This window comes from Canis lupus, chromosome 1 (assembly GCF_048164855.1).
Source record: "Canis lupus baileyi chromosome 1, mCanLup2.hap1, whole genome shotgun sequence".
NCBI classification, from domain to species: domain Eukaryota; kingdom Metazoa; phylum Chordata; class Mammalia; order Carnivora; family Canidae; genus Canis; species Canis lupus.
The window spans coordinates 57,305,785-57,328,334 of NC_132838.1; the positions used below are offsets into that span (position 1 = coordinate 57,305,785).

The window sequence follows — 22,550 nt, forward strand, 5'->3', positions numbered from 1 at the left end:
CTTGGCTTGGTTTTCAGCTCCAGGAAGAGAGATCACACGGGTGGGCCTGCGGGCGTGGTGCGTGGAGACCGGGTGGTCAGCCAGGGCCGGCGGGCACAGGGAGGAGCTCAGGTGCATTCTAGGGGACCCCAGAGAAGGCACCTGCACTCTCCTTTCCCTGGCTGCCAGCGTGCAGGCATCGGGCATCGGAAAGCTCTCCCAGTGCCCTGGGTCCCAGGTCTGGCTTGTCCCCCGCGGCAGGGGAAGCTGCGCCCCCCCAGCATCCCACGCCATCTACATGTCCCCCAGGAACGGGCACACAGCAACTGTTCCCATGGTCTGGCTGGTGTTCCCCTGAGTCGTGGCTGGGCTGTCCTTTAACCAAGCTAACCAGATGAGGTCAGAGCTCCCAGGTAACTGAGGTCACCCCAGGCCACCTTCCAGCACGGTGCCAGTGGGGGACGGCAATGCCCCTTCTGCGTCATCCTGGACAGGAGTGGGCCTGGCCCCGGGGCCCCGGTCCAGCTGTCTGCAGTGCCCGCTCCCGCCCGGCCTTCACCCCACTCACTCGGACAGGGGACGCCCTGGCAGCCTTTCGTCTCACGGCCGCTCCCTTTGCAATTCTTGCCCCCCATCTGGGGGACAGGCGAGTTGCAGAGCCGGATGCGCGTGATGTTGCCGACACCGCAGGTCACAGAGCAGGAAGACCATGGCGACCAGTGGCTCCAGCCCCCGTCCTGCCGGACTAGCACATGGGGGCAGGAGGTCCTCAGGGGAGGCTGTGGCCTGGGCGTCTGCTCACACACAGTGGTGGACAGGAAGACGCGCAGCAGGAGAAGGACAGGAGGACACGCAGCAGAAGGACAGGAGGATGTGCAGCAGGAGGACAGGAGGACGTGCAGCAGGAAAAGGACAGGAGGACGTGCAGCAGGAGAAGGACAGGAGGACGCACAGCAGGAGAAGGACAGGAGGATGTGCAGCAGAAGGACAGGAGGACACACAGCAGAAGCACAGGAGGATGTGCAGCAGGAGGACAGGAGGACCCACAGCAGGATGACAGGAGGATGCACAGCAGGAGAACATGAGGATGCGCAGCAGGAGAAGGGCAGGAGGATGTGCCACAGGAGGAAAGGAGGACACGCAGCAGGAGGACAGGAGGACATGGAGCAGGAGAAGGACAGGAGGATGCACAGCAGGAGAGAGTGCATCCCCTGGCAGCAGCCCCCAGACAAGGTCCCGGGTCCCCTGACAGCAGCCTGCCCCCACCGGCCCCAGAACCCCATTGCTGGCAACACCAACCCCGACCCCGACACAGCGCAGCCCCGACACTCACTGCGATTGTCGCACTTGCCCAGGCTGCAGGCCCGCGTCTGGATGGACGGCCCCAAGCAGGTGTTGCTGGTGACATCACAGGACCGCCCTCTCTGCTGAGTGCCGGAGCCACAGGTGGTGGAGCACTCAGTCCACTCGGCCCACGGGGACCAGCCTTCCTCGCCGTCCAGCGCTGGGTGGGAAGCACAGGAGCCCGTCAAGCCTCCGCCCGGTGCAGCCCATGAGGCGGCCCACGAGGTGGACCCCATGTGCTTCGGGAGGCAGGTGTGTGCGTGTACACCTGCCCCAAGCACGCTGCCCAGCGGGGCCACCACCAGAGTCACCCGACATCCACACCTGGTCGGGGAGCAGGGGCTGCTCCCCAGGCAGGACAGACAGCACGTGGGGATGCGGACAGAGCGCTGCAGAGGCCACGGCGTCTACCGTCTGCACACGGAGCCGCTCTAGTCCCCCGTGTCAGGGAAGGGGCCTACGGATTCCTTAAGGTGGCTCAGGAGAGAGAGTCCGGAATCACGTCTACACGGGGTCTCACTGGACTAACAAGGTTTCAATAGCTTCCCTTCTCACCTCCACGGCTGTGTTACGTGCGATAATGAAGTTGTTCAACTTTTGGTTGAGATTACAGGTCACCAAATTTAGTACCAAATAATTTAAATCAGGGAAGTTAAATAAAAAGGGAATTTCCCTTAAAGAAAGTCTTCAGAGCGAATGGCAATCTCTGAGAAAGAGAAAAGACGGGGTCTCCAAGGGAGGGATCTTTCCTGGGAGCCACAAACGGCACCACTTTCCGGCCGTCATATTCGGGTCGTGTGCCGAGCGAGGATTAAGTGTTCCCAAAAGCAGGAAACAAGACAGTACGGTCATGGAAAGGGCTCTCGATGGCGCGGAGCACCTCCCTGTAGCCCGAATCGGGCCCCTGCCTGTCGGGGTCGTATTCTCATCTCACGCCGCGCGTCCCGACGGGAGGCACATCTACCTCCTAACGTGCACATCAGACACAGACGGGTCTACTTGAATATTGTCTGTTTTAACCATAAAACTAACCCTGTGTGTGGGGATAACCATCCCATATTTTACAGATAATGAATCTGAGACCCGAAAAGTCATATTTTGCTCCAGATCACAGTGGCGGAGTCCGAGCACATCTCCACCTGCCCCCCGAGGGCGCGTGAGAAGGGGAGGGGCCCGCGGGCAAAGCCTGCAGGGCGTCCCCAGCCTGTGACCTCGGGCTCGCAGTCCCCGGACCAGGCCACCAAGGATAGAAACCAGCGAGAGGTGAACCAGGGCATTTCAGAATAAACATCCCAGGGGGCAGGGACGCCAGCGGGGTGGCGGGCACGCTCACACAGGGAAGGAGGGGAAGGGGCCCACGTGGGTCACAGAAGGGCAAACGCAGCGGAGCCCAGTGGCAGGAGAGCAGGGCGGTGGCGAGCGGCTGGAGGGTGGGACCCGAGCCGGGACAGGGCGCCTGCTGAGGGCTGTAAGCCAGTGCCCTGTCCTTGCACCGTGGCCACCGAGCCCAGCTTCCCCACCGAGAGGCGACAGGACAGGACACTGACTGCAGTGGTCCTGGTCCGGCTCCTGGTCCCTGTGGCCATGCGTGTGGACAGCTCGGGTCCTCCCCGCCATCCGCTCTCAGGTGCAGGCCCCTCCATGGGCTGCGGGTCGCAGGCACTAAGGGGTGAAGCGGCGGGCGCCCTGAGCTCCACGGCGCACTTACAGTGGAAGCAGGATGGGCAGCATTCTCCTTCCACAAAGGACGGGTTGGCGCAGGTCGCCGGCGGGCAGGTGATTTGGTGGCAAACGGTCTTAAATTTCTGCAAGCAGAGAAAGGTCCGTGTAATGGTCATTTAACAGAACAAGCTTTGGTGTGAGGGCTGGACTGGAAGGGCCGGGAGGACGCTGGGCCCACCCCGGCGACCTTGTGGGCACCGCGGGCAGGAGGGCCAGGGCGGCGTCGCCCACTGACCCCCAAGGCCACCCGCGGTGAAAGCCGGTGAACTCATCACGGAGGGGAAGAGGCCAGGCTACCTACCAACCCCCGCGTGGGCAGTGACCTCACCTCCAGGCCCCGCAGACCCTCCTGGAGTTACTCACACTGGCCGCCTCCCCCCAGCCGTCTCTTGCCCCCTGCATGACCCGGGACAAGCCAGTCACCTCCCGGTGCTCGGTTTCTTCTGTGTGAAGCAGCCAGGCAGTCGGAGCCTGACGTAGGGTCAACGCCACTTGCACAGCCCCACACTCGGCCTCCTGACACTCCTGCACACGGCCTGCCTGCCGCCGCGCCCCTGGGGAGTCTGGGACCCCGGCCACCCCGCACTGGGCCTCTCTGCCCACCCCGCGGGGAGGGCTCCCCGCGCCTCACCTTGCACGTACACTTCGTGCAGCTGTCCACCACCCAGGTCTCGTTTTCCGCGAAGAACCGGCCGTCCTGCCAGCACGCGGACATGTTCCTCGTCTTGGGCGGGCCGCCGATGAGCTCCCAGAGAAACTGGTTATCATTGGACTGGAAGATTGGGGGGGATCGTTGAAGTGTAGACAAGTACAACGTACCCACTCTCCGTGCTCCCGCACCTTCTTAACCGCAGCGCGCCCGCGGCCTGTGTGGGGCTCTGCGTGGGGCGACACAGCCCCATTGGGGACACGGGATCCAATCTAGGTGGAAGGGTCGTGTCATCTCGGTCGAGGGGGGCAGGCCAGCCGCCGTCGCCCTCCATGGCTCCGCTCGTGCGTCAGCGCCCAGCTGACACGGAGGGAGCTGCCCCTGCACGTCTGCCCAGCAGCTCCAGCCCTGGGGCGCCTATGCCTCGGGGTCCAGCGGCGGCGACTGTTGCTGGACGGAGACGGGGCCTCCTCGCCCAGCGCCACTGAAAACTAACGCCCCACTCGTGAATTCACGCGCGCCTCCAAAAACAACCGACCTGGCCTGATGACACAACAGCAAGGACATGTGTGGACCTAATTCTTACTGTCACAGACCAGAGGGAAAGTTACTGGGTTTTAAACAAAATCAAACAAGTGAAAGGGCCGTGGACTGCCAGCAGCAGGTGTTTCCAGAGCCCCCTCCCTGCAATGCTCTGTGAGTTCGTCTCCCCACCCGGGGCTGCTGAGTGGGGGCCACAGGCCTCGTGAAAATCACAAGAAAGTCAGGGTCCTCTCTGAAAATGCACAGAAACACACTGCTGGTGAGGTTCTGGGAGGTCACTCATGTCCCTGCCCCCAGTCAGGCAGACTCGTCCCAAGCCCTTCTTATTCCCCTGCTGCCCCCATGAGAGTCCAGCCTGCAGGGGTCCGAGGCTGCGATGCCCGCAACGCCCCCAGGAAGACCCCTTGTCCTGCCTCCGAATTCCTAACTTCCTCCCCGCAAACCGTGGGCAGTGCTGGCGGTGCGGTTGGAAGTCCTGCCCCGTTCCTGCCCAGGGCCAAACCCCAGAAGGTGCACAGCCTCCTGTGGGGGCCTCCCAAGCAGCGCCCTGGCCTCTGCACGAGCTGCCCTGGCTGTGCCCTCTGCAGAGCGGCTCTGAGATGCCTCCAGGGCAGGAGGAGACCCCAGACCTGCAGACCTCCCCGCCCTGCTCTCCCCCCGCTGCCTGTCTGGCTCTTCATGGGCACCACCTGCCCCCGTCCCCTGAGCCCAGCTGGGAGCGTGTCCCAAGGGAGCCTGGCTCCGTCAGCCCCTCTCCTAGGCTGGCACACCTCTGAGACCCTGGCTCCTCCTGTGCAGCTGCACCCTGACCCCCACCTCCCACCCTCCCTCTCACTGGGGACACGAGCATCCCCTGGCTTGGAACCGTCCTGAGGATGCAAAGCCCCAGGGCATCTGTCGTTCAGAGTCCTCCGTGCCCCCAGCCCCCCCTCATCGCCCTGTTCCCACCCGACGCCCCGTGAGTGCAGGGGTGCGTCCCCACCAGGAGCTGCCAGCCTGGGACCCACCACTTTCCGCAGGTTCTCATGCAGCTGGTTCACGATGACGTGCAGCCCGGACAGCTCGGTGATCATGGTGCTCAGCTCCTCGCAGGAGCGCTCGCACACCTCCGGCCTCTGTTGGGCGCCCGGGCCCCCATACTCGGGGCCCCCCTGGGGGCTCAGGTGCAGCGTCTCCGTGTTCTCACTGATGGCGTTGGCTTCGGCTGCGGGAAGCACAAGGCGGGGTGAGCGCGGCCTGGACACATGGAGGCGGAGCCCAGACAAGGCCGGGCCCACACCGCGCCCGAGGTCCACCCCAGACGGGCGGGACGAGGGGTGGCACCGTGTCCATCACGGCCCCCGCTGGCAAAGCAGGGCTCTGCCCACAGCGACACCCTGCCAACAGGGCCTGCCGGCAGCCGGACACGCGGCGGTGGTGCCCAGGACAGGACCCAACAGACGCCAGAAGCCCTGGAAACTGTCTGTCTGCACACGGGCTGGAGCTCTGCCCCCACCAGTGACTCAGCCGGACGACAGGTGGCGGTCTCCCTCTCCGAAGGCCCTCACGTCTGTCCCCACTGGAGTCGGCCTCCACCCACACGTTCTCGGTGAATCCCGCGGCCCCAGCAGCTCCTCTCTTGCCTATTTCTCTATCCCAAACATCCTTTATTTAGGCCCCTCGCTCCGCATCAAAGCGGATTCAAGTAGTTTGGCAGACGTTGCACTCACGGCCCGTCTGTGGGCCTTGCAGCATCCCCGGGAGGGAAGGACAGACCCCTCAGAAGAGCCACTGGGGGATTCGCTGCCCCTGGAGCCGCACAGACTCTCTGGGGTCCTCCCCACGGAGTGGCTGACACAAGCTGGAAACTGTCTTGGTCCCATCCAGAGACGGGGTCGTCCCCCGTGGGAGCCGGGCCGGCCTCGACATGGCCGTGGCCCCCAGCACGTGAGTGTCACGGGGGTTAGATGCCCCACGTCTTGGTGGCTCCATGCTGAGTCACGCCTTGCCAATGCCCTCATTCTGCTGGGGTTTTATTCTCAGTCATAAATCCTCGCTGCTGTCGCAGTGACCTTGGGAGCGCCCCTGCCCTGCTGGGCAGCCGGGGGCGTGCACCACACCAACATAAGCACGTCTGTCCCTGCACAAGGGTGTCAGATTGAAAACAAGGCCTCACGCACGCACTCACCCCACGGCCCACGGCCGCCTGATTCTAGACTGACCCCAGAGCACCTCCTCAGGACTCAGGATGGGTACCCCACCATCACAGAGTCCGTCCCCCTGTGACAAGAGGTGAGGCAGGGTCACCAGCAGTCAGGGCTGGGACCGGGATTGGAGTCCCCTTGTCCTGCCATGGAGGGTGAGGGGTCTCTGCACCCTGCGGAGCTCAGCCCCAATAGTGACACTCAGCTTTCCCGTAAACACCAGCACAGCCCCCTCGGGTCAGAGCACCTGAGGGCCACCGTCCTCTTTCTCCGTGTCTATGGAACCTTCCTGGTGCAGTTACTGTCGGATGTCCATTTACTATCCTAGCCTTTTCTGAACTTTCTGCTTTGTGATGGCCACATTCTCCCTAAAAAAAGGCAGTGGCTTAAATCACAGGGACAAGCAGTCGGCCTATTAGCTGGGCTGCGCCCCATTAGCTCCTACAAACCAGAGGCTTGTGACGAGAGCCTGTGCGACGGGGCAGGCGCTGCGGACTTCTCTCCACTCCACGGTCTGGCCAAATATCGCTATCCAGATTCCCTTCCTGCCCCATAGTTCAACTGACAGACAGTGGAAGATGGACAGATGGACAGGTGCACAGCCTCAGGAGTGACTCCCGGCCCACGCGGCTCGCCCAGCACCAGCACAGTGGACACCCAGGGGGTCCAGCGTCTACTCAGGGCTGGGTACAGCTTGCAGCTCTGGGGAGTGCAGGTCGCGGAGCTGCCATCAAGCATTACAGGTAGCACATCCTGCGTGCTCTGGACACATCGATCCATCACAAGGGAATGATTTAAACGTGTCAGAATGTACGGTTGACACAAAGGGTGTCAATGAACATAAATCCTGCCCTGGAAGACCAGGGTGGGGACGTGGGGCAGCCGCCCACAGGGAGTCACACCTGGTCACTGTGGGACCTCCCCCGCCCGGGACCGCGGCTTCTTTACTGAAAAACTAACAAGCCCGTCTCAAAGGCATTTGAAGATTCACTGACATTGCGTGTAAAGAGCCCAGCAGAGTGGAACTTCATCAAGTAAATGCTCAAGAACGTGTTGTCAAATTATGGCTGCAGGTAAATGTAGAAGGCAAGGAACAGACGCCGTGAGATCATCGGCCAGTGGTTCAAGCAGCGTCGATGTTTTCAGGATGGGATCTGTGGGCAACTCTGAGGAGCGTGAGGAAACCTCCCTAAACCTAACGGGGCCAATATCTGTGGTGTTAGCTTACAGAGATGATGTTCACACGTTAATTCATGGGGAAATTTGCATGAATGCATGTTCAAATGCAGGAGTTGTTTTTTTGGCTTGTAAAACTGATTATTTTGGATTATTAAAATATATTCAAAGTTAATCTTTCAAGCACTTTATCATTTTCAGATGTCAGTATGTCTAAGTTAACCAGCAAACTCACTCAAACACAATAATAGCACTTTATTAAAATATTTTTTCTTAAGTCCCCACTAGGGTGTCCCCATATACACACATACACGTACATACATGCACACATGTACATGCGCACAGTCACACATACATATACAGACTCATATGCACATATATGGATACACATGCGCACATATGCACATGCACACACAGAGACACACACATAGGCAGATACACACATATACAGACACACGTGCAAATGCACGGTTACATACACACATACTTGCACACAAAGACACACAGGCACACACAGATGTACAGACACACAGGCCTATAGAGATACACAGAGACGTACATGCATGTATACAGATACACACATGCACATAGAGACACACATACACACATGTACAGGATCACAGAGACACACATGTATAGACACACACCCAAACACATGCACGTATACAGATACACATGTGCACATATGTGCAATGTGCATGCACAGAGACACACATAGGCAGAAACACATGTAGAGACACATGTACTGATACACATATGCACACAAAGACACATAGGCACACACACGTATGGACACACAGTACCATAGAGAGATGTACACACAATGCACATATACATTTATAAACACTCATGCACATATATACATGCACATAGAAACGTGCACATACATATACAGGCACACATGTACAGACACACATGTGTACAGGTACACATACATGCACACATGTGTATAGACATGCACAGACACACTGAGTCACACACAGGCATACACATACACACACTCACACATACATGCACACATGGATATATACACACCAAGCACACACCTCATAGTAGAAATCCATCCAAGACAAGAAAGGAAACATGAAGTACGTTGTTCAAAACACACCTACCTCCCTGACTTTGCTGACAACCTTTCTTGCTCAGAACATCTTCCACTGAGTTTTCAAACACTAGGTGGACATTCTGCAGCAGACCCTAGAAATGCATGTGAGGAGAGAAAGAGATCAGTGGACACGCATCAGATGTCTGAGACTAAGTGACATTTAAAAAATACAAGATAGGATCTTAAAGTAGACAGAGTATTTCCTTCTGTGCTTTTACACCCAGCAGGTTTGAGCTCTTTACCACAGGTTTTCCTGTGTCTGGTACTTCTGATGCTTTGCTCTCAGGGTGGCAGAGATGAGGGACCTTACGTAGGAAGACAGTGAGGGTGGCCCTGAGACACGTGTGCTAAATTCTGTCTTCCCAACACATCCAGTCGGACACTCTAGGCTGCACTTCCTTTGCAGGGGCCTCTGATGGCTCCTGGTGTCTGGCTGATAGTCTAATCACAGACGTGGACAATAGGTCCCATAGGTGATAGTGCCTTCCACACCACCAGCGGTCAGTGGCTCATGCAGCAGAGGCCACAGGAGCTTCCTGACAGTCACCAGATGTGAGTTCAATGACTGGTGAGAATTCTCGCTTTCTACTCAAATAACTGTATTTAAATACGCATTTATTTGCAAGGAAGCCACACATGGTGGGGAGAGGGGGACAGTGCAATGACACTTGTTTGCAGGCTCTGAATGCTTGTGATTTTAGAATGATCTTCCAAAAAATATTTAGCATGAATGTATTTTAAGATGAGCATGGTGGCACATGGGTGGCTCAGTGACTGAGCATCTGCCTTCGGCTCAGGTCGTGATCTTGGGGTCTTGGGATTGAGTCCCAAGGGTCCCCTCGGGGAGCCTGCTTTTCCCTCTGCCTGTGTCTCTGCCTCTCTCTGTGTCTCTCATGAATAAATAAAAATCTTTTTTTAAAAAGATGAACATGATACTATCCTCTTATAAATCAACAGCTGTTTTCTTAAAAAGCATGGCTGCTAACCTGCTCTCCTAGCGTCTCAGGGCTAAATGGGGAGAGGACATTGGGTTCCACATACAGAGCCTGCGGTTGCCAGAACATCTGAAGGAGGCTGATGCCTTGGTCACCAAATCAGTCTTTAAACTGGAAACCAATGACTGTTTGCACAAGTAAGAAAGCACCTGGGACTATTTGCTCTGTGTATTTGTGGTTGAGAAAGGTGTGTGTGTGTGCATGTGCCTATGTATGTGTGTGGTGGTGTGAGTGTGAGAGTGTTCATACACATGCATGTGCATAGTGTTTGTACACTCGCATGTGTGTGATTGGATGTGCATGTGTGCATATGTCTGCATACACACATGACATTTTGCATGTGTGCTCATGTGTGTGCCCACAGGTGTGTGTGCCTATGTATGTGTGTGGTGATGTGTGTGTGAGAGTGTGCACACATGTGCATATGCAATTTGTATGCATGCATGTGTGATCCGGTGTGTGAGCATGTGCATGTGTACATGTGTGTGCACATGCACATGTGTGGTTATGTGCATGTGAGAGTGTGCACACATGTGCATGTGTACAGTGAGCACATGTGTGTGACTGGGTGTACATGTGTGTACATACACACGTGACATTTGTACATGCATACCTGTATGTGTGCTCACACGTGTGTGCATATGTATGTGTCTCTGTGTGACCACACATGGTATGTGTCCCCTGACCTGCTCCAAAATGGGCATCAGATGAAGAGGCCCCCGCCGGTCTGCTCCCGGCCAAGCCAGCTCCCCGGCTCCGAGCCTCTACCGCGGGCCTGCTGCACGTCCCCAAAGTCCTCTACCGCGGGCCTGCCGTACGTACCCTGAAGTGACTGTCCCGAGCAGAGCCCTTGGCCACGTACATCCTGGTCTTTTCTGTCCGCAGCTGCTCGTAGAAAGGCTCGTCCAGCGTGAAGCTATCAATCAGGTCACAGCCCACGTACAGGCTGTAGGTGTCCCCCGTCACCTGCACAGTGACATTCTTCCACTGCGAGTCAGCCAGGCCCACGTCCTCCAGGGAGATGACGTGCTGGGTGCCGTCTATCCAGTAGGTGAGGTCCAGCGTGTCTGCCGGGCCGTTGGAGACAATCTCGAATTGCCGCTGGGCGCCGGGGCCCTCCAGCGCCAGGAGCGTGCCCCGGGACTTGGGGTCCTGCTTCAGGCTGGCCGTGAGAAAGAAGCCCTCCTTCTGCCGCACGATCTTGGCGATCCTGCTGAGGTAATCTGCGCTCACCGGCGGGATGTAGTCAAACCGGACGAAACGGTACGCTGGCACGCTGGGGTCGGGCCCCCGGAACTGCTTGGCCCCGATGGTCTTTCGGTTTATGTTGCTGATCCTGAAAAGGTCGAAGGCCATGTCCTCGTCCTGGTCACCAGCTGCCGGGGGCACAGAGCAGGGAGGTTACGAGCAGGCGGGGCAGCAGACCGGGATCTCGTGTGCGAGGATCTCGTGTGCGAGCGCGCTAATGAGGCGCCAGTGTCCCTCTGGTCCCCTCCCTTCTCACCAGGGTGCTCGTGGATGCTGTTATGCAAAACCGTGATCCTCTCTTTCTGGGGCTGCTTCCCCACGTGGGGCCCCCCGAGACAGCTGCTGGTTCACGGAGCTCGCTTCCCTCCGGGACTGCGCGGGGAGCGAGCGCCAGGAGGCGAACCCAGCACTCTGTCTAGATGGCCTGGCACTTTCCGCAGCCGGACTTTTCTCAAGAGAGGAGGCGCCGCCCTGAGCGAGGGTCTTGCACACCTTCCCAGTGCACCCCACTGTCCTCCCACCCACATCAGGGTTAAGCTACGGCCCTGTCCCTAGAACACATCCTGCCAAAGAAGTGGGAGTCTAGGGCAGCCCAGGTGGCCCAGCGGTTTAGCGCTGCCTTCGGCCCAGGGCGTGATCCTGGAGTCCCGGGATCGAGTCCCACGTCGGGCTCCCTGCATGGAGCCTGCTTCTCCCTCTGCCTCTGTCTCTGCCTCTCTCTCTCTCTCTCTCTCTCTCTCTCTGTGTCTCTCATGAATGAATAAATAAAATCTTAAAAAAAAAAAAAAGAAGTGGGTCTCTGCCCTTGCTATCACAGGCTGCTTTCTCACGGAAATCGTCTGATTTACACAAGCTACATGGGTGTCTCTTTATTTTGCAGGAGGTGTATTCCGCAACTCTTACTGAATGCTCGAGGTAAGGCCCCGAGGCAGTGTTGGGGCTCAAGTCCACAAATATGTGGTTTTAAGTCACCCTTCTGAAGGACTAACAGAAAAGTGAGCAGACCGTCCCAAGATGACGGTTAAAATAACTCAAAATAATTTACTCAACAGAATGTTTAAAGGAAGCACAGCTTTCTGCCTTCTAGAGGGTGCATTAAAACATCATATCCATGGAGTTGCTGATCAAAGTGAGAACTCCACCACCTTTATTTTTTTTTCCACCACCTTTAATAGAGCCACTTGGTAATCCAGCAGAAATCCTTAAAATAAAGCCTCCGACTCAGCAATTTTATTTTCGGAACTTATTCTCAGACATAATCACAAGTACTAGTAGAGATGAATCACAACAGGATTCCTGGTGGCATCGTTTATGCTAATGATGATAAAGTAATGATGGAGATGGAGATTGGTCTAAAAAATGCCAGGGTTATCTCTTGATGGAATATTACACGGTCGTTAAAAACCATTTGTATGAAAATAAGCACACGGGGAAATAGTTATATTTTCAAGTAGGAAAAAACGTGGAAGAAAAGAGTTCTAAAACATCAAGCACTTCCACGGTTATAAATTCAGCATGTAAAAAAAAAGGCTCAATGTGCACAGCGAAAGTTGCATCTCTAATCTAATACCTAGACTTCCCCAAAATAAGTCATTTCCTATTATATAGCCTTGAAAGTAAGTAACTACTACTTTAATGGAAGTTCCAGATGTTCTGAGGAGCAGCGGCCACGTTACCTGCTGGGGCCCGAGCAGCCCCGACGACCGGGAGTGCGGCCCACACTCACCTTGAGCGCTGGACGAGGCCCAGAGGGCAAGCAGCACGAGCGCCCCGAGCATCCTGCCGTCCACAGCCGAACCCTGCGGGGGAATCAGACTCCTGTTACGTAGGTGCACACGGTGGCAACTTTCCGTGGCACCTGGAATTTCCACTCAGTAAACAGCTTGTGCATCGGAATCAAAACCAGTGCATTTGTGGGAAGTAAAAGCTAGATAAGGAATTAGCTTTCAAAGAGGGCTCTTGTAACTGTAGCTGATTTTTGTTGGACCAGCACGTGTTGACAAAGCTCTGTGCTAATCACCATCTCAATATTCACATGATTTGATCCTCATAATGACCTAGGGGCCAAGTGCTATCACTATCACGCCCATTTTACAGATGAGAAAATGAAGAACCAGCAATGTTCAGTGCTGGCCCAGAGCCACCAGTCCTGGTGAGACGTGTGACCAGGACTTAAACCCAGGACGCGTGAATTCAGGAAAATGTCAGCATTGTTTAGAAAATCAACTACGAAGACATTTCTGAGCAAATAACCAAGAAAAAAAAAAGTTGTGCATAAGTTAAATAGAATAAATATTAGCTGTATGCAGGAAAAATAAATTTAATTTGGTGTATCATAACCACAAAAAAACATAGCATTCCACTTAGCAATCACTTTTACTCGGCTGTTCTGTTTTCCTGCAGGCCTGTTTTTCCATTCTTGAGGATTTTCAGTTGGCGTGGTTCAGGCCAGCAGACGCAGGGCCAGAACTCAGGAGACCTGGACAGAAGCCCGTCCGCTCTTAACCCCTGCTCCGCCTGGGCTCTCCCGCGCCAGCACCCGCCGCGGGCACGTGGGGCACAGAGGTCCCCCGGCAGGAGCTGCTTCCTGCTCTGGACCAAAGCCACACGGAGACCCTGACCGCTCCCTGAGGACGGCAGCAGAGCTCGGGAGCGTCGCAGGGTCGGGGAAACCCAGGGAGTGTCCCTCTCCGGGAGGCTCAGTAAATGGGACCCGGTCAGCTTCCTGGGATGCAGGAATGTGCCCCAGGAGCAGAGGCCGTTCTGCAGGGCCCCCGGCCCCTCTGAGGTCTGCGCAGCCTCAACACAGACAGGTCCCTGTGCCTGGGTGCTCTCGAGTGCCGCATGGTGACACGGCGGGCTCCAAGCCGGGCCGGGACGGCGGCCTCCTCAACCTCCCCGCCTCAGTCCCGTCACCTGCACGATGAAGAGTAGTCACCTGAAACATCCCCTGACGGGCGCGGTGAGAAGGGAGCTGAGTGGGTTCAAACCGTGAAGGGTGCATCGCATGGCAGCGCGGGCACCTGCTGGACACGTGGCTGCCCCCAGACCGCGTTCCCTGGGCTTTCCAGCACAGGAGGGACATGATCGTTCTGGTTCTCAAAGGAGTGAGGTCACCCGTAAGCCTCCAAAGTCAGAATAACACCTGGCGCTCAGGGAGCTGCACGTAAGTGCTGTCAGTGTAAACTGGGGTGAGCACATCAGGCCCCCTGCCCAGATGTGTGCGGTCCGTCCCCTGCAGACGGAGGTGACAGCCGCTCCAGCAGAGGGTGGCTCCGTCCAACACGCACTTTCTCAAGCGCTGGAGGCCCGGCTTCAACAGAGCAAACTGGACTCTCCTGCTCCCCAAATCCAGCCTCTGACCCCTCAAAGAGGAGTGTCCCTGGGTATCGGGGTGGATAAATGAGTGAGAGGCGGTCCCTTCGTGTCTCACGGGGTCACCACAGCAGGACCATGAGCCGCGGGGACTGCCACTCTGTGTCCAAGGCTGCTCCAGGGCAGTGCTGCGTGCACGCCGTGTCACCCACCGCACGCGGGACAGATACACGGACACACGCTGCCCTCGCCGTGCGCTTTGCTTCCACGCACTCAGGGTGTAATGTCGGCTCTGTTTCCCCAAGAAAGGTTTTCAAAGCCTCTCTGCAGCGGAATGTAATTAGAACTCACGAGGGGCTTCTAAAGTTCTTTTATATCCGCAAAGGGACAATGAGTTTGCTGAGCCACATGTAGTCCCCTCCCTCGGGACCCCCCGCCCTCACCGTCCCCCCCCCAGGCCACACAGCAGCCTCCTGCCACTATCCCAGCCCACACGTCTGTGCAGAGCCCCCCTCCCCTGCAGCCTCCGCCGGGCTCCCCGGTCCTCGCACACTTCCCTGGACCTGCGGCGAGTACTGTCCATGAACAGCGTTCAGGACGCTCCTGGGCTGTTAGTAACATTTAGAATTGGAGTCTATGATGTCCCGGACCGTGTCCTCACTTTCTCAGGAGGATTTTTCCAGGACGACCCCCTCCTGGCCCCCATCAACGACAGACATCCCTGCGGGAGCTTCCTACTCCGCAGCCGAAAGCAGGCTCGCAGGCAGGTACGCTCGGGAGAGCCACAGGGACCTTGCGACCGCATGACAGCCAGGAAAGCTGCCAGCACGACCAGAAGGTTCCCCGGGGCTTCCTGGCATCCGCTCTTCGCGCCACATGAACCCGAGTTAACAGTCAAGCCCCCCACCTTACATTAGGAATCTGTTTGGCACTTTTCCCTCCTCCCTCTTTAGAAATCAAAACAGCCTCTTATGAAAACTAAAATACGATGTCACAATTTTGTAGTGATTTTATCAAGTGCTTACCGGTGCGGGAGCCAGCGGTGGCGTGAGGGCCGGTGCAGCGCGGGGACCGGGACCGAGGCCGGAGGAGGCTCAGCCCTCCCTGCAGGCGAGCTGGGGTCGGCCCGGCACTGGCCGCCGGGCAGCAGCCGCTGCTTTATATGCTCCGGTCTCCGGGGTGGTGCTGTCAATCAGACACGGAAGGAAGCACGTTTAATTCATCCTTCGAAGGAGTGACATAATCCCCCTCCGCATTCGCTCTGAGCACCTGGCACAGGGGCGCTGGTGCCGCCCCGCTCCCCCCTGCCCTCCAGCTGGGGGACAGCAGAGGAGGAGCCACATGAGAAGGGAAGGCAAGCGCTCGCTTTTCCTGTCTTCTCTGAGGAAATAAAATGCTATAAATACAACCAGCAAGATTGGCTGGAACTCCCCTTTTTGCTTAAGACAAAAATTGCAAGTTCTAGAGTTTTAAGTAAGTTTCACATCAGCCAGACGGAGAAGGGATTTCTAACCCAGACGAGTCACAATCACCGCGATGCAAACTGATGCATCCCTGGAAGGAGTTGATGTATGGATGAAGCTATTGCATGGCTGGATTCATTTATCACGTGCAGAATAAATATTGGATCAAAAAAAGAAGTTGGAAAATGTTATTTTTGCACTTAGATGACTGAGAAATAGGAGAGGGAGGATTTACTCCATCCAAGTCCTCACTGTGCTGTCGAGACTGCATAGGAGGCCTCCCCGCAGGTGCCAAGAATGGGGCCACATCCATCCGGGACTTTGTCCCCAGGGCCATGGACACCATCATCAGCTCCATGGGCTCACCTGGACAGGCACCTTGAAGGATAAGGACTCGAGAATAATAATAGTGGCAGCAGTCAGACACCCTGCCCCTCACCAGAGCTCAACATTGAGCCAACGTGGACAGTGGTCAGAGGGAGGAAGACCTGATCAGACGGAGGTGGAGGTGGACAGAGGGAGGAGGAGGAGGAGGACAGAGGGAGGAAGAGGTGGACAGAAGGAGGAGGAGGTGGTCAGAGGGAATAGGAGGTAGACAGAAGGAGGAAGAGTAGAGAGGAAGGAAGAGGTGATCAAAGGGAGGAGGAGGGGGGCAGAGGGAATAGGAGGAGGACAGAGGGAGGAGGAGGTGGACAGAGGGAAGAGGTAGACAGAGGGAGGAGGAGTAGGGAGGGAGGAGGAGGTGTCAGAGGGAGGAGGAGGAGGTCGGGGGGGGCAGAGGGAGGAGGAGGAGGACAGAGGGAGGAGGAGGAAGACAGAGGGAGGAGGAAGAGGTCAGAGGGAGGGGGAGGTGATCAGAGAGAGGAGGAGGGGGCAGAGGGAAGAGGAGGAGGACAGAGGGAAGAGGTAGACAGGAGGAGGAGGAGGAGGGAGGGAGCGTGGACAGAGGGAGGTGGACAGAGGGAAGAGGAGAGAGGGAGGAGGAGGTGGACTGAGGGAGGACAAGGGGGCAGAGGGAGGAGGTAGACAGAGGGAAAATGAGTGGAGAGGGAGGAGGATATGGTCAGAGGGAGGAGGAGGAGGACAGAGGGAGAAAGAGGTGGTCAGAGGGAGGAAGGGGTAGTCAGAGGCAGGAGGTAGAGGGAGGAAGGAGGAGGAGGTGGTCAGAGGGAAGAGGAGTGTAGAGGGAGGAGGATATGGTCAAAGGGAGGAGGTAGAGAGAGGGAGGAGGAGTCTAGAGGGAGGAGGAGGTGGTCAGAGAGAGGAGGGTGGACAGAGGGAGGAGATGGTCAGAGGGAAGAGGAGGACAGAGGTAGGAAGAGGTGGTCAGAGGTAAGAAGAGGTGGTCAGAGGGAGGAAGGGGTGGTCAGAGACAGGAGGTAGAGGAGGAGGATATAAGGAGGAGGAGGTGGTCAGAGGGAGGAGGTAGACAGAGGGAAGAGGAGTGTAGAGGGAGGAAGACGTGGTCAGAGGGAGGAGGATGGGGTCAGAAGGAGGAGGAGGTGATCAGAAGGAGGAGGAGGAGGACAGAGGGAGGAAGAGGTGGTCAGAGGGAGGAGGACGTAGACAGAGAGAGGAGGAGGAAAGAGGGAGGAGGAGAGGAGAGGGAGGAGGATGTGGTCAGAGGGAGGAAGACCTGATCAGAGGGAGGCGGAGGTGGACAGAGGGAGAGCAAGGTGGTCAGGGGGAGGAGGGGTGGTCAGAGGGAATAGGAGGTAGACAGAAGGAGGAGGAGTAGAGAGGGAGGAAGAGGTGGTCAGAGAGAGGAGGAGGGGGCAGAGGGAAGAGGTAGACAGAGGGAGGAGGAGTAAGGAGGGAGGAGGAGGTGTCAGAGGGAGGAGGAGGACAGAGGGAGGAGGAGGAGATCAGAGGGAGAAGGAGGTGATCAGAGGGAGGAGGAGGAGAGAGGGAGGAGGAGGGGGCAGAGGGAGGAGATAGAGGGAAAAGGAGTAGAGAGGGAGGAGGATATGGTCAGAGGGAGGAAGAGGTGGTCAGAGGGAGGAGATGGTCAGAGAGAAGAGGAGGACAGAGGTAGGAAGAGGTAGTCAGAGGGAGAAAGAGGTGGTCAGAGGGAGGAAGGGGTGGTCAGAGGCAGGAGGTAGAGGGAGGAGGAGAAGGATAGAAGGAGGAGGAGGTGGTCAGAGAGAGGAGGTAGACAGAGGGAAGAGGAGTGTAGAGGGAGGAGGAGGTGGTCAGAGGGAGGAGGAGGGTGGACAGAGGGAGGAGATGTGGGGTCAGCTCACAGGCTTGTCCAGGGCAGAGGGCACCCATGCTCCCTGGGCATCAATGTCCACTACAATAGAAAGGTCAAGTTTCCACTAAAGAATATTAAAGAGTGTATGAAGTGAGGCCCCCATGGAAGTTTATTAGCAAGATAACATCGTGCGGCACCTGACACTTCACCTGGGTCCCTGTTGGGATCGAGAGCATCAGGCTGGGGCCATAGAGGGGCCAAGGGACAGCAGGAAGCACGCAGCCCAGCAGCTGTGACCCAGTTCCTGGAGCTTCTGCGTGGTATTTGAGGATGGGGCAGGTAGAGATGGGGACTGCAACTGGATGGATGACGATCCTTGCTCACTGTGCATGTTTTTAAGGTTTTATTTATTTATTTATTTATTTGACAGACAGAACATGAGCAGGGGGAGGGATAGAGGGAGAGGGAGAAGCAGACACCCAGCTGAACAGGGAGCCTGACATGGGGCTCAATCCTGGGACCCCGGGATCACAACCTGCGCTGAAAGCAGACACTTCACCAACTGAGCCACCCAGGCGTCCCTCACTGTGCATTTTTGAAAGTCATTTTACCTAATATAGCTCTTCATTTATCACCTGGTGGAGAGTACCAATTTCTGATGTACAAAGAATGTGCGTGTCTGAAGGTAACATACCTTCCTGTGGCCAGCTAGTTGATAGTGAAGTTATCTTTTGAAAAAAAAAATAGAGAGAGAGAGAGACTCTGCACCACTATATTAGTTATCTGCAATTGCAAAGAAGAATGTATAACCACATTTCCCTTAAAGAATCTTCAGTAAATAAATGTCCATTTATCAGTTTATCTTATTTTGCTTACTGGTTGGTCTATCTGTGGCCAGAAAGTGCAGGTTATACCCTCATTCTTCTGTATCAGCCAAAGATGCTCTGAATGCATTTCTTCTTCTATTTGTGCCCTGAGCGGACACTTACTGAGCGGCCCTCTTAGACCTGCCATCCAGTGGGTGTTCCTGCGACAGGTAGATCTTCTGGTCCATGATATTAAGACGAGCTTTGTGGAGGGGAGCAGGCTGCTGTCTGATGCTGAGGACGTAGCATAGAGGGGCGTCTGAGAAGAGCATGACAGGGACCGCACAGGGCCATCCTCCAGCCCTGGCCTGCAAACATTCCCATCCAGTGACCCATGAACACCAGAGGCACAGCCAGCAGACTCCCGACTGCGGTGAAGCCAGAACAGATAATACATTGGATGATGGAGCAAAAGGTCTCAACAGGCTAAAAAATGGGTTGAATGTGACCATCAGAAATGTCAGAATGAGAGGTTCCTAGTTCTCTGTGGACACTGGGTGGGGCCCAGCCAAAGTTTCTAGAACATCTGACTTAGTGGGAAACGGATTTGTTTGAGGCAGGAGACACAGGGGAGTTGAAAAGAGGCAGGTGGACATTCAGGACAGCAGGACTGGTCCTGGGGACAGAGCATGACCTGGAGAAGCAAATGATGCAGAAGGAGCCCATGGGGATCCGGGAGGCCTGAGCAGCCTGGACCAGAACCCCGGCAGGCCCTCCGGCCTGGGAACACAGGAAGGAGTGACAGGAAGGCCCGACGTAAGGCAGAAAAGCCACCCGATGGAAGTGGCATCACCTGCTAAAGAGCTCAAGTCAATTCCCATCTGTGTCCTGAGGTCCCGCTGAGAGGTGGGCACTGGCTGAGATGTGAGGACACACAGCAAGGTGATGGGGCTGGTTGTACCTCAAGGGGTTCGCAGACCAGCATCCGACAGAGGGCCAGCCTCCCCCAGAGGAGCACAGAGCCCGGGCCTCTCGGGACCAGACCCAGGCCCACACCTGCCTTGCCAGTCCCGCCTAGGGGACGGCTCCGGCCACGTGTGACAGCCGGTCATTCTAGCTTGTGACTAGAAGCTGTGGCTGTGGCAGAGGTCTGGACTGTTAGTATCTTGTGACTGTGACCGGTCATCAGGTCTCGTGATGGAGGACAGTCAGTCCGAGCCTGAGGACAGAGGAGGAGACAGGAGTGCACAGACCTCCACACTAGAGCCCAGTCAGAGAGCTGGTTCTGGAATCAGGCCCAGCCCAGAGTCCCAGCATCGAGCCTGGTAGGAGTGGGGCTTCTAAGCTGCTGACCCGGGGCTGAGGAACACTCCCGCCTAGGGACGCCCGGACTGGGGACCTCTCCGAGTCTGAAGATCGGAAATCTTGGGGCAGCTCAGTCTGGAGAATGAAACAAAGGCCACACTCAGACCAAACTTCCCCTCTTCCAGGGCATCCTCCGCAGAAGTGGGGTGAGGGTGGGGACCCGGCCCTGGGACCCGCTTTTGGGCTGTACTCATGCAGGACATGCTCAGTGTCACCCCCCACCCCCAGGTCCTGGCTATACTGGGCCCAGGCTCAGGTCCAGGCACTGGATTTTAGGAGAAAGGTGACCCTGGTGCAGCCCTTGACAAGGACCCCAGGGTGCAGAGCTGGAGAACGGCAGGGAAATGGAGTTTGTGGTTTCTGGGGCAGATTTAGAATTTATGCATGAAGGAAGCAGGATTAGGATTCCTGTTCCCTGCTCACAGCTGCCTGCGGCGCCACAGCCTCCATTCATGGGCGACACTGAAGCATCCACGGGCTGCTGGGCACCCACCCCCCAAGGGAGACGCAGTGGGGGTCCATGTGACAACCAGGGGCTCGTGGGAGAGGGGTCCACACAGCAAGGGGTCTACACAGAGGGTGCAGTGGGGCTGGGGCTCCATGGAAAGGCAGGCCCGGTCCTGGCAGGCCAATCGCTGTTGCCCAGTACATATTAGATGCTCAATTAATATCTTTGAGTTGAAGGATGAAGGAATGGATTCACGAACCAATTAACAAAGTGGCCTCTAATGTCTTTTCCATGTGAAAAGTGAGAGCAGGTTTGTTTTTGTTTTTGTTTTTTAAGATTTTATTTATTTATTTATTTATTTGACAGAGAGAGAGACAGAGCACAAGCAGGAGGAGCGGCTGGGGGAGAGGGAGAAGCAGGCTCTGCGCTGAGCAGTGAGCCCGGTGTGAGACTCGATCCCAGGACCCTGAGATCATGACCTGAGCTGAAGGCAGACGCTTCACCGACTGAGCCACACAGGAGCCCCAAGTGTGGGTGCTTTTAAAGGGCTCGCAGGAAGAGGAGCAGCCCCGTGCTGGGGCCTGGCAGGTTCCATGCCACCCGGGAAGGGGCCTTGGGTCCCTGTGGGAAGCTGGGTGCCTGGGGGTGAGGGCTGGTGGCTAGCGCTGGGCTCACCGTGCTGTGTCTGGGGGGCTAGGGGAGGCCCAGGGAGGGCACAGGGCAGCCAGGTCCCTGTGACACGCCGAGGCTGGGAGCTGCTGGCGCTGTGAGATGTCACCGCTCCAGCCATCTGTTTTCTCTTAGTCTCTCCTGGGGCCACGAGTGAGCAGAGGGCTTTCCTGGCCTCTTCGAGGGCGAGGGTTACGGGAAGTGAGTGAGTCCTGTGTGAGTGTGCCCAGGGCTGGTAGCACGAGGAGAAATTGCTGAATAAAAGCTCATGTGGACAGAGGCCCAGCAAGATGAGGTCATGGGTTATTTAGATTCTTGGCGTGCACTGAGCACTCACACAAAAATGCTAGAGGTGGGACCGGGGCTCAGATGGACGGGCCTCTGGGCATGCGGGTGACAGGGCAGCTGTGGGGAGACCCCTCTTCCTGGAAGAGGCAATAAAACGAGAGGTGCCGGGCAGAAAGCCTGGGGTCTAGCCCCACATCAGCTCTGCGAGGCCGCGAGGGGCCCTTCTGGGCCTTGGCTTTCTCCCCTGTGAAATGGGTGCAACAACCAGGGCGCAGTGAGTCGGAGCCTGCTCCCGAGCTAGGCCCAGGTGGCCCATGTGCACATTGCGGGGGGAGGAGCCCTGCCCTCATGGTCCTCCCTTTGTTCTTCTGATGACATCAGCAAGGCCAAGACCCCACCAACCTCTCAGAGCCCCACAAACATCTCGGGGCTACTGAGGAAGCGGGGATATGACTTTGGTTCCGGTCCAAAGAACACAGCAGGCAGGCAACCTATAAAAACCCCAGTCAGGTGGCAACTGCCAGGAGCAGAGGAGCTAGGCTGCTGGACTCCCTGCCTGGTGCTCTTTCCCCCAGAGCAGCCGTCTGGGTTATGAAATGCTGGAGCACCGACTTTCCTTTGACGACTCTGAGATGCTGTGAAAGGAACAGAACCCGCACCCGAGGTCTCTTGCTCTCCAACAGGGTCGGTGACCCTGGGGCACCCTGGGAAGGAAGGGAAGCCCCTGTTCATGCCCGGGGCTCTCTTGGGGGTGCTGATGCCTCCCGGCCTCCTCCTGGCTTCTGTGCTCAGTCCTTTGGCAGGGGCTTTAAACCCATCTACCCAAGGTGCCATCGTGTCAACTCCACACCCACAAAGGAAGCCTTGATGCCCTCGCCTTCCCCACCCCCACGGACAAGAGGGCCGCCACCCCCTTTCTCAGATGAGCAAGCGTCAGCAAGGGGCCTCCTTCTCACGCTACACCCCGAGGAATCCAGATGCTTCTGTCTCTGGGAATCGCGATCTATCCCGTGCGCACCCGCAGCCGCGCCTGCAGCCCCTGCCCAGCACCCACGTAG

General features: G+C 56.9%; 1 protein-coding gene across 1 annotated transcript in view; it reads right to left on the reverse strand.

The window, feature by feature from the left end:
* The window catches only part of THBS2 (thrombospondin 2), a 29,013-nt gene extending 13,386 nt beyond the window's left edge, over positions 1 to 15,627 (reverse strand). The window contains exons 1-9 of the mRNA XM_072831224.1: positions 15,285 to 15,627; positions 12,671 to 12,743; positions 10,519 to 11,072; positions 8,709 to 8,793; positions 5,245 to 5,441; positions 3,677 to 3,817; positions 3,032 to 3,128; positions 1,313 to 1,483; positions 548 to 724 (exon numbers count right to left, since the gene is read on the reverse strand). Coding sequence (XP_072687325.1) covers positions 548 to 724; positions 1,313 to 1,483; positions 3,032 to 3,128; positions 3,677 to 3,817; positions 5,245 to 5,441; positions 8,709 to 8,793; positions 10,519 to 11,072; positions 12,671 to 12,722 — 1,474 coding nt within the window. The 5' untranslated portion in view covers positions 12,723 to 12,743; positions 15,285 to 15,627. The remainder of the gene's footprint in view (positions 1 to 547; positions 725 to 1,312; positions 1,484 to 3,031; positions 3,129 to 3,676; positions 3,818 to 5,244; positions 5,442 to 8,708; positions 8,794 to 10,518; positions 11,073 to 12,670; positions 12,744 to 15,284) is intronic.
* Positions 15,628 to 22,550: the final 6,923 nt, after the last annotated feature.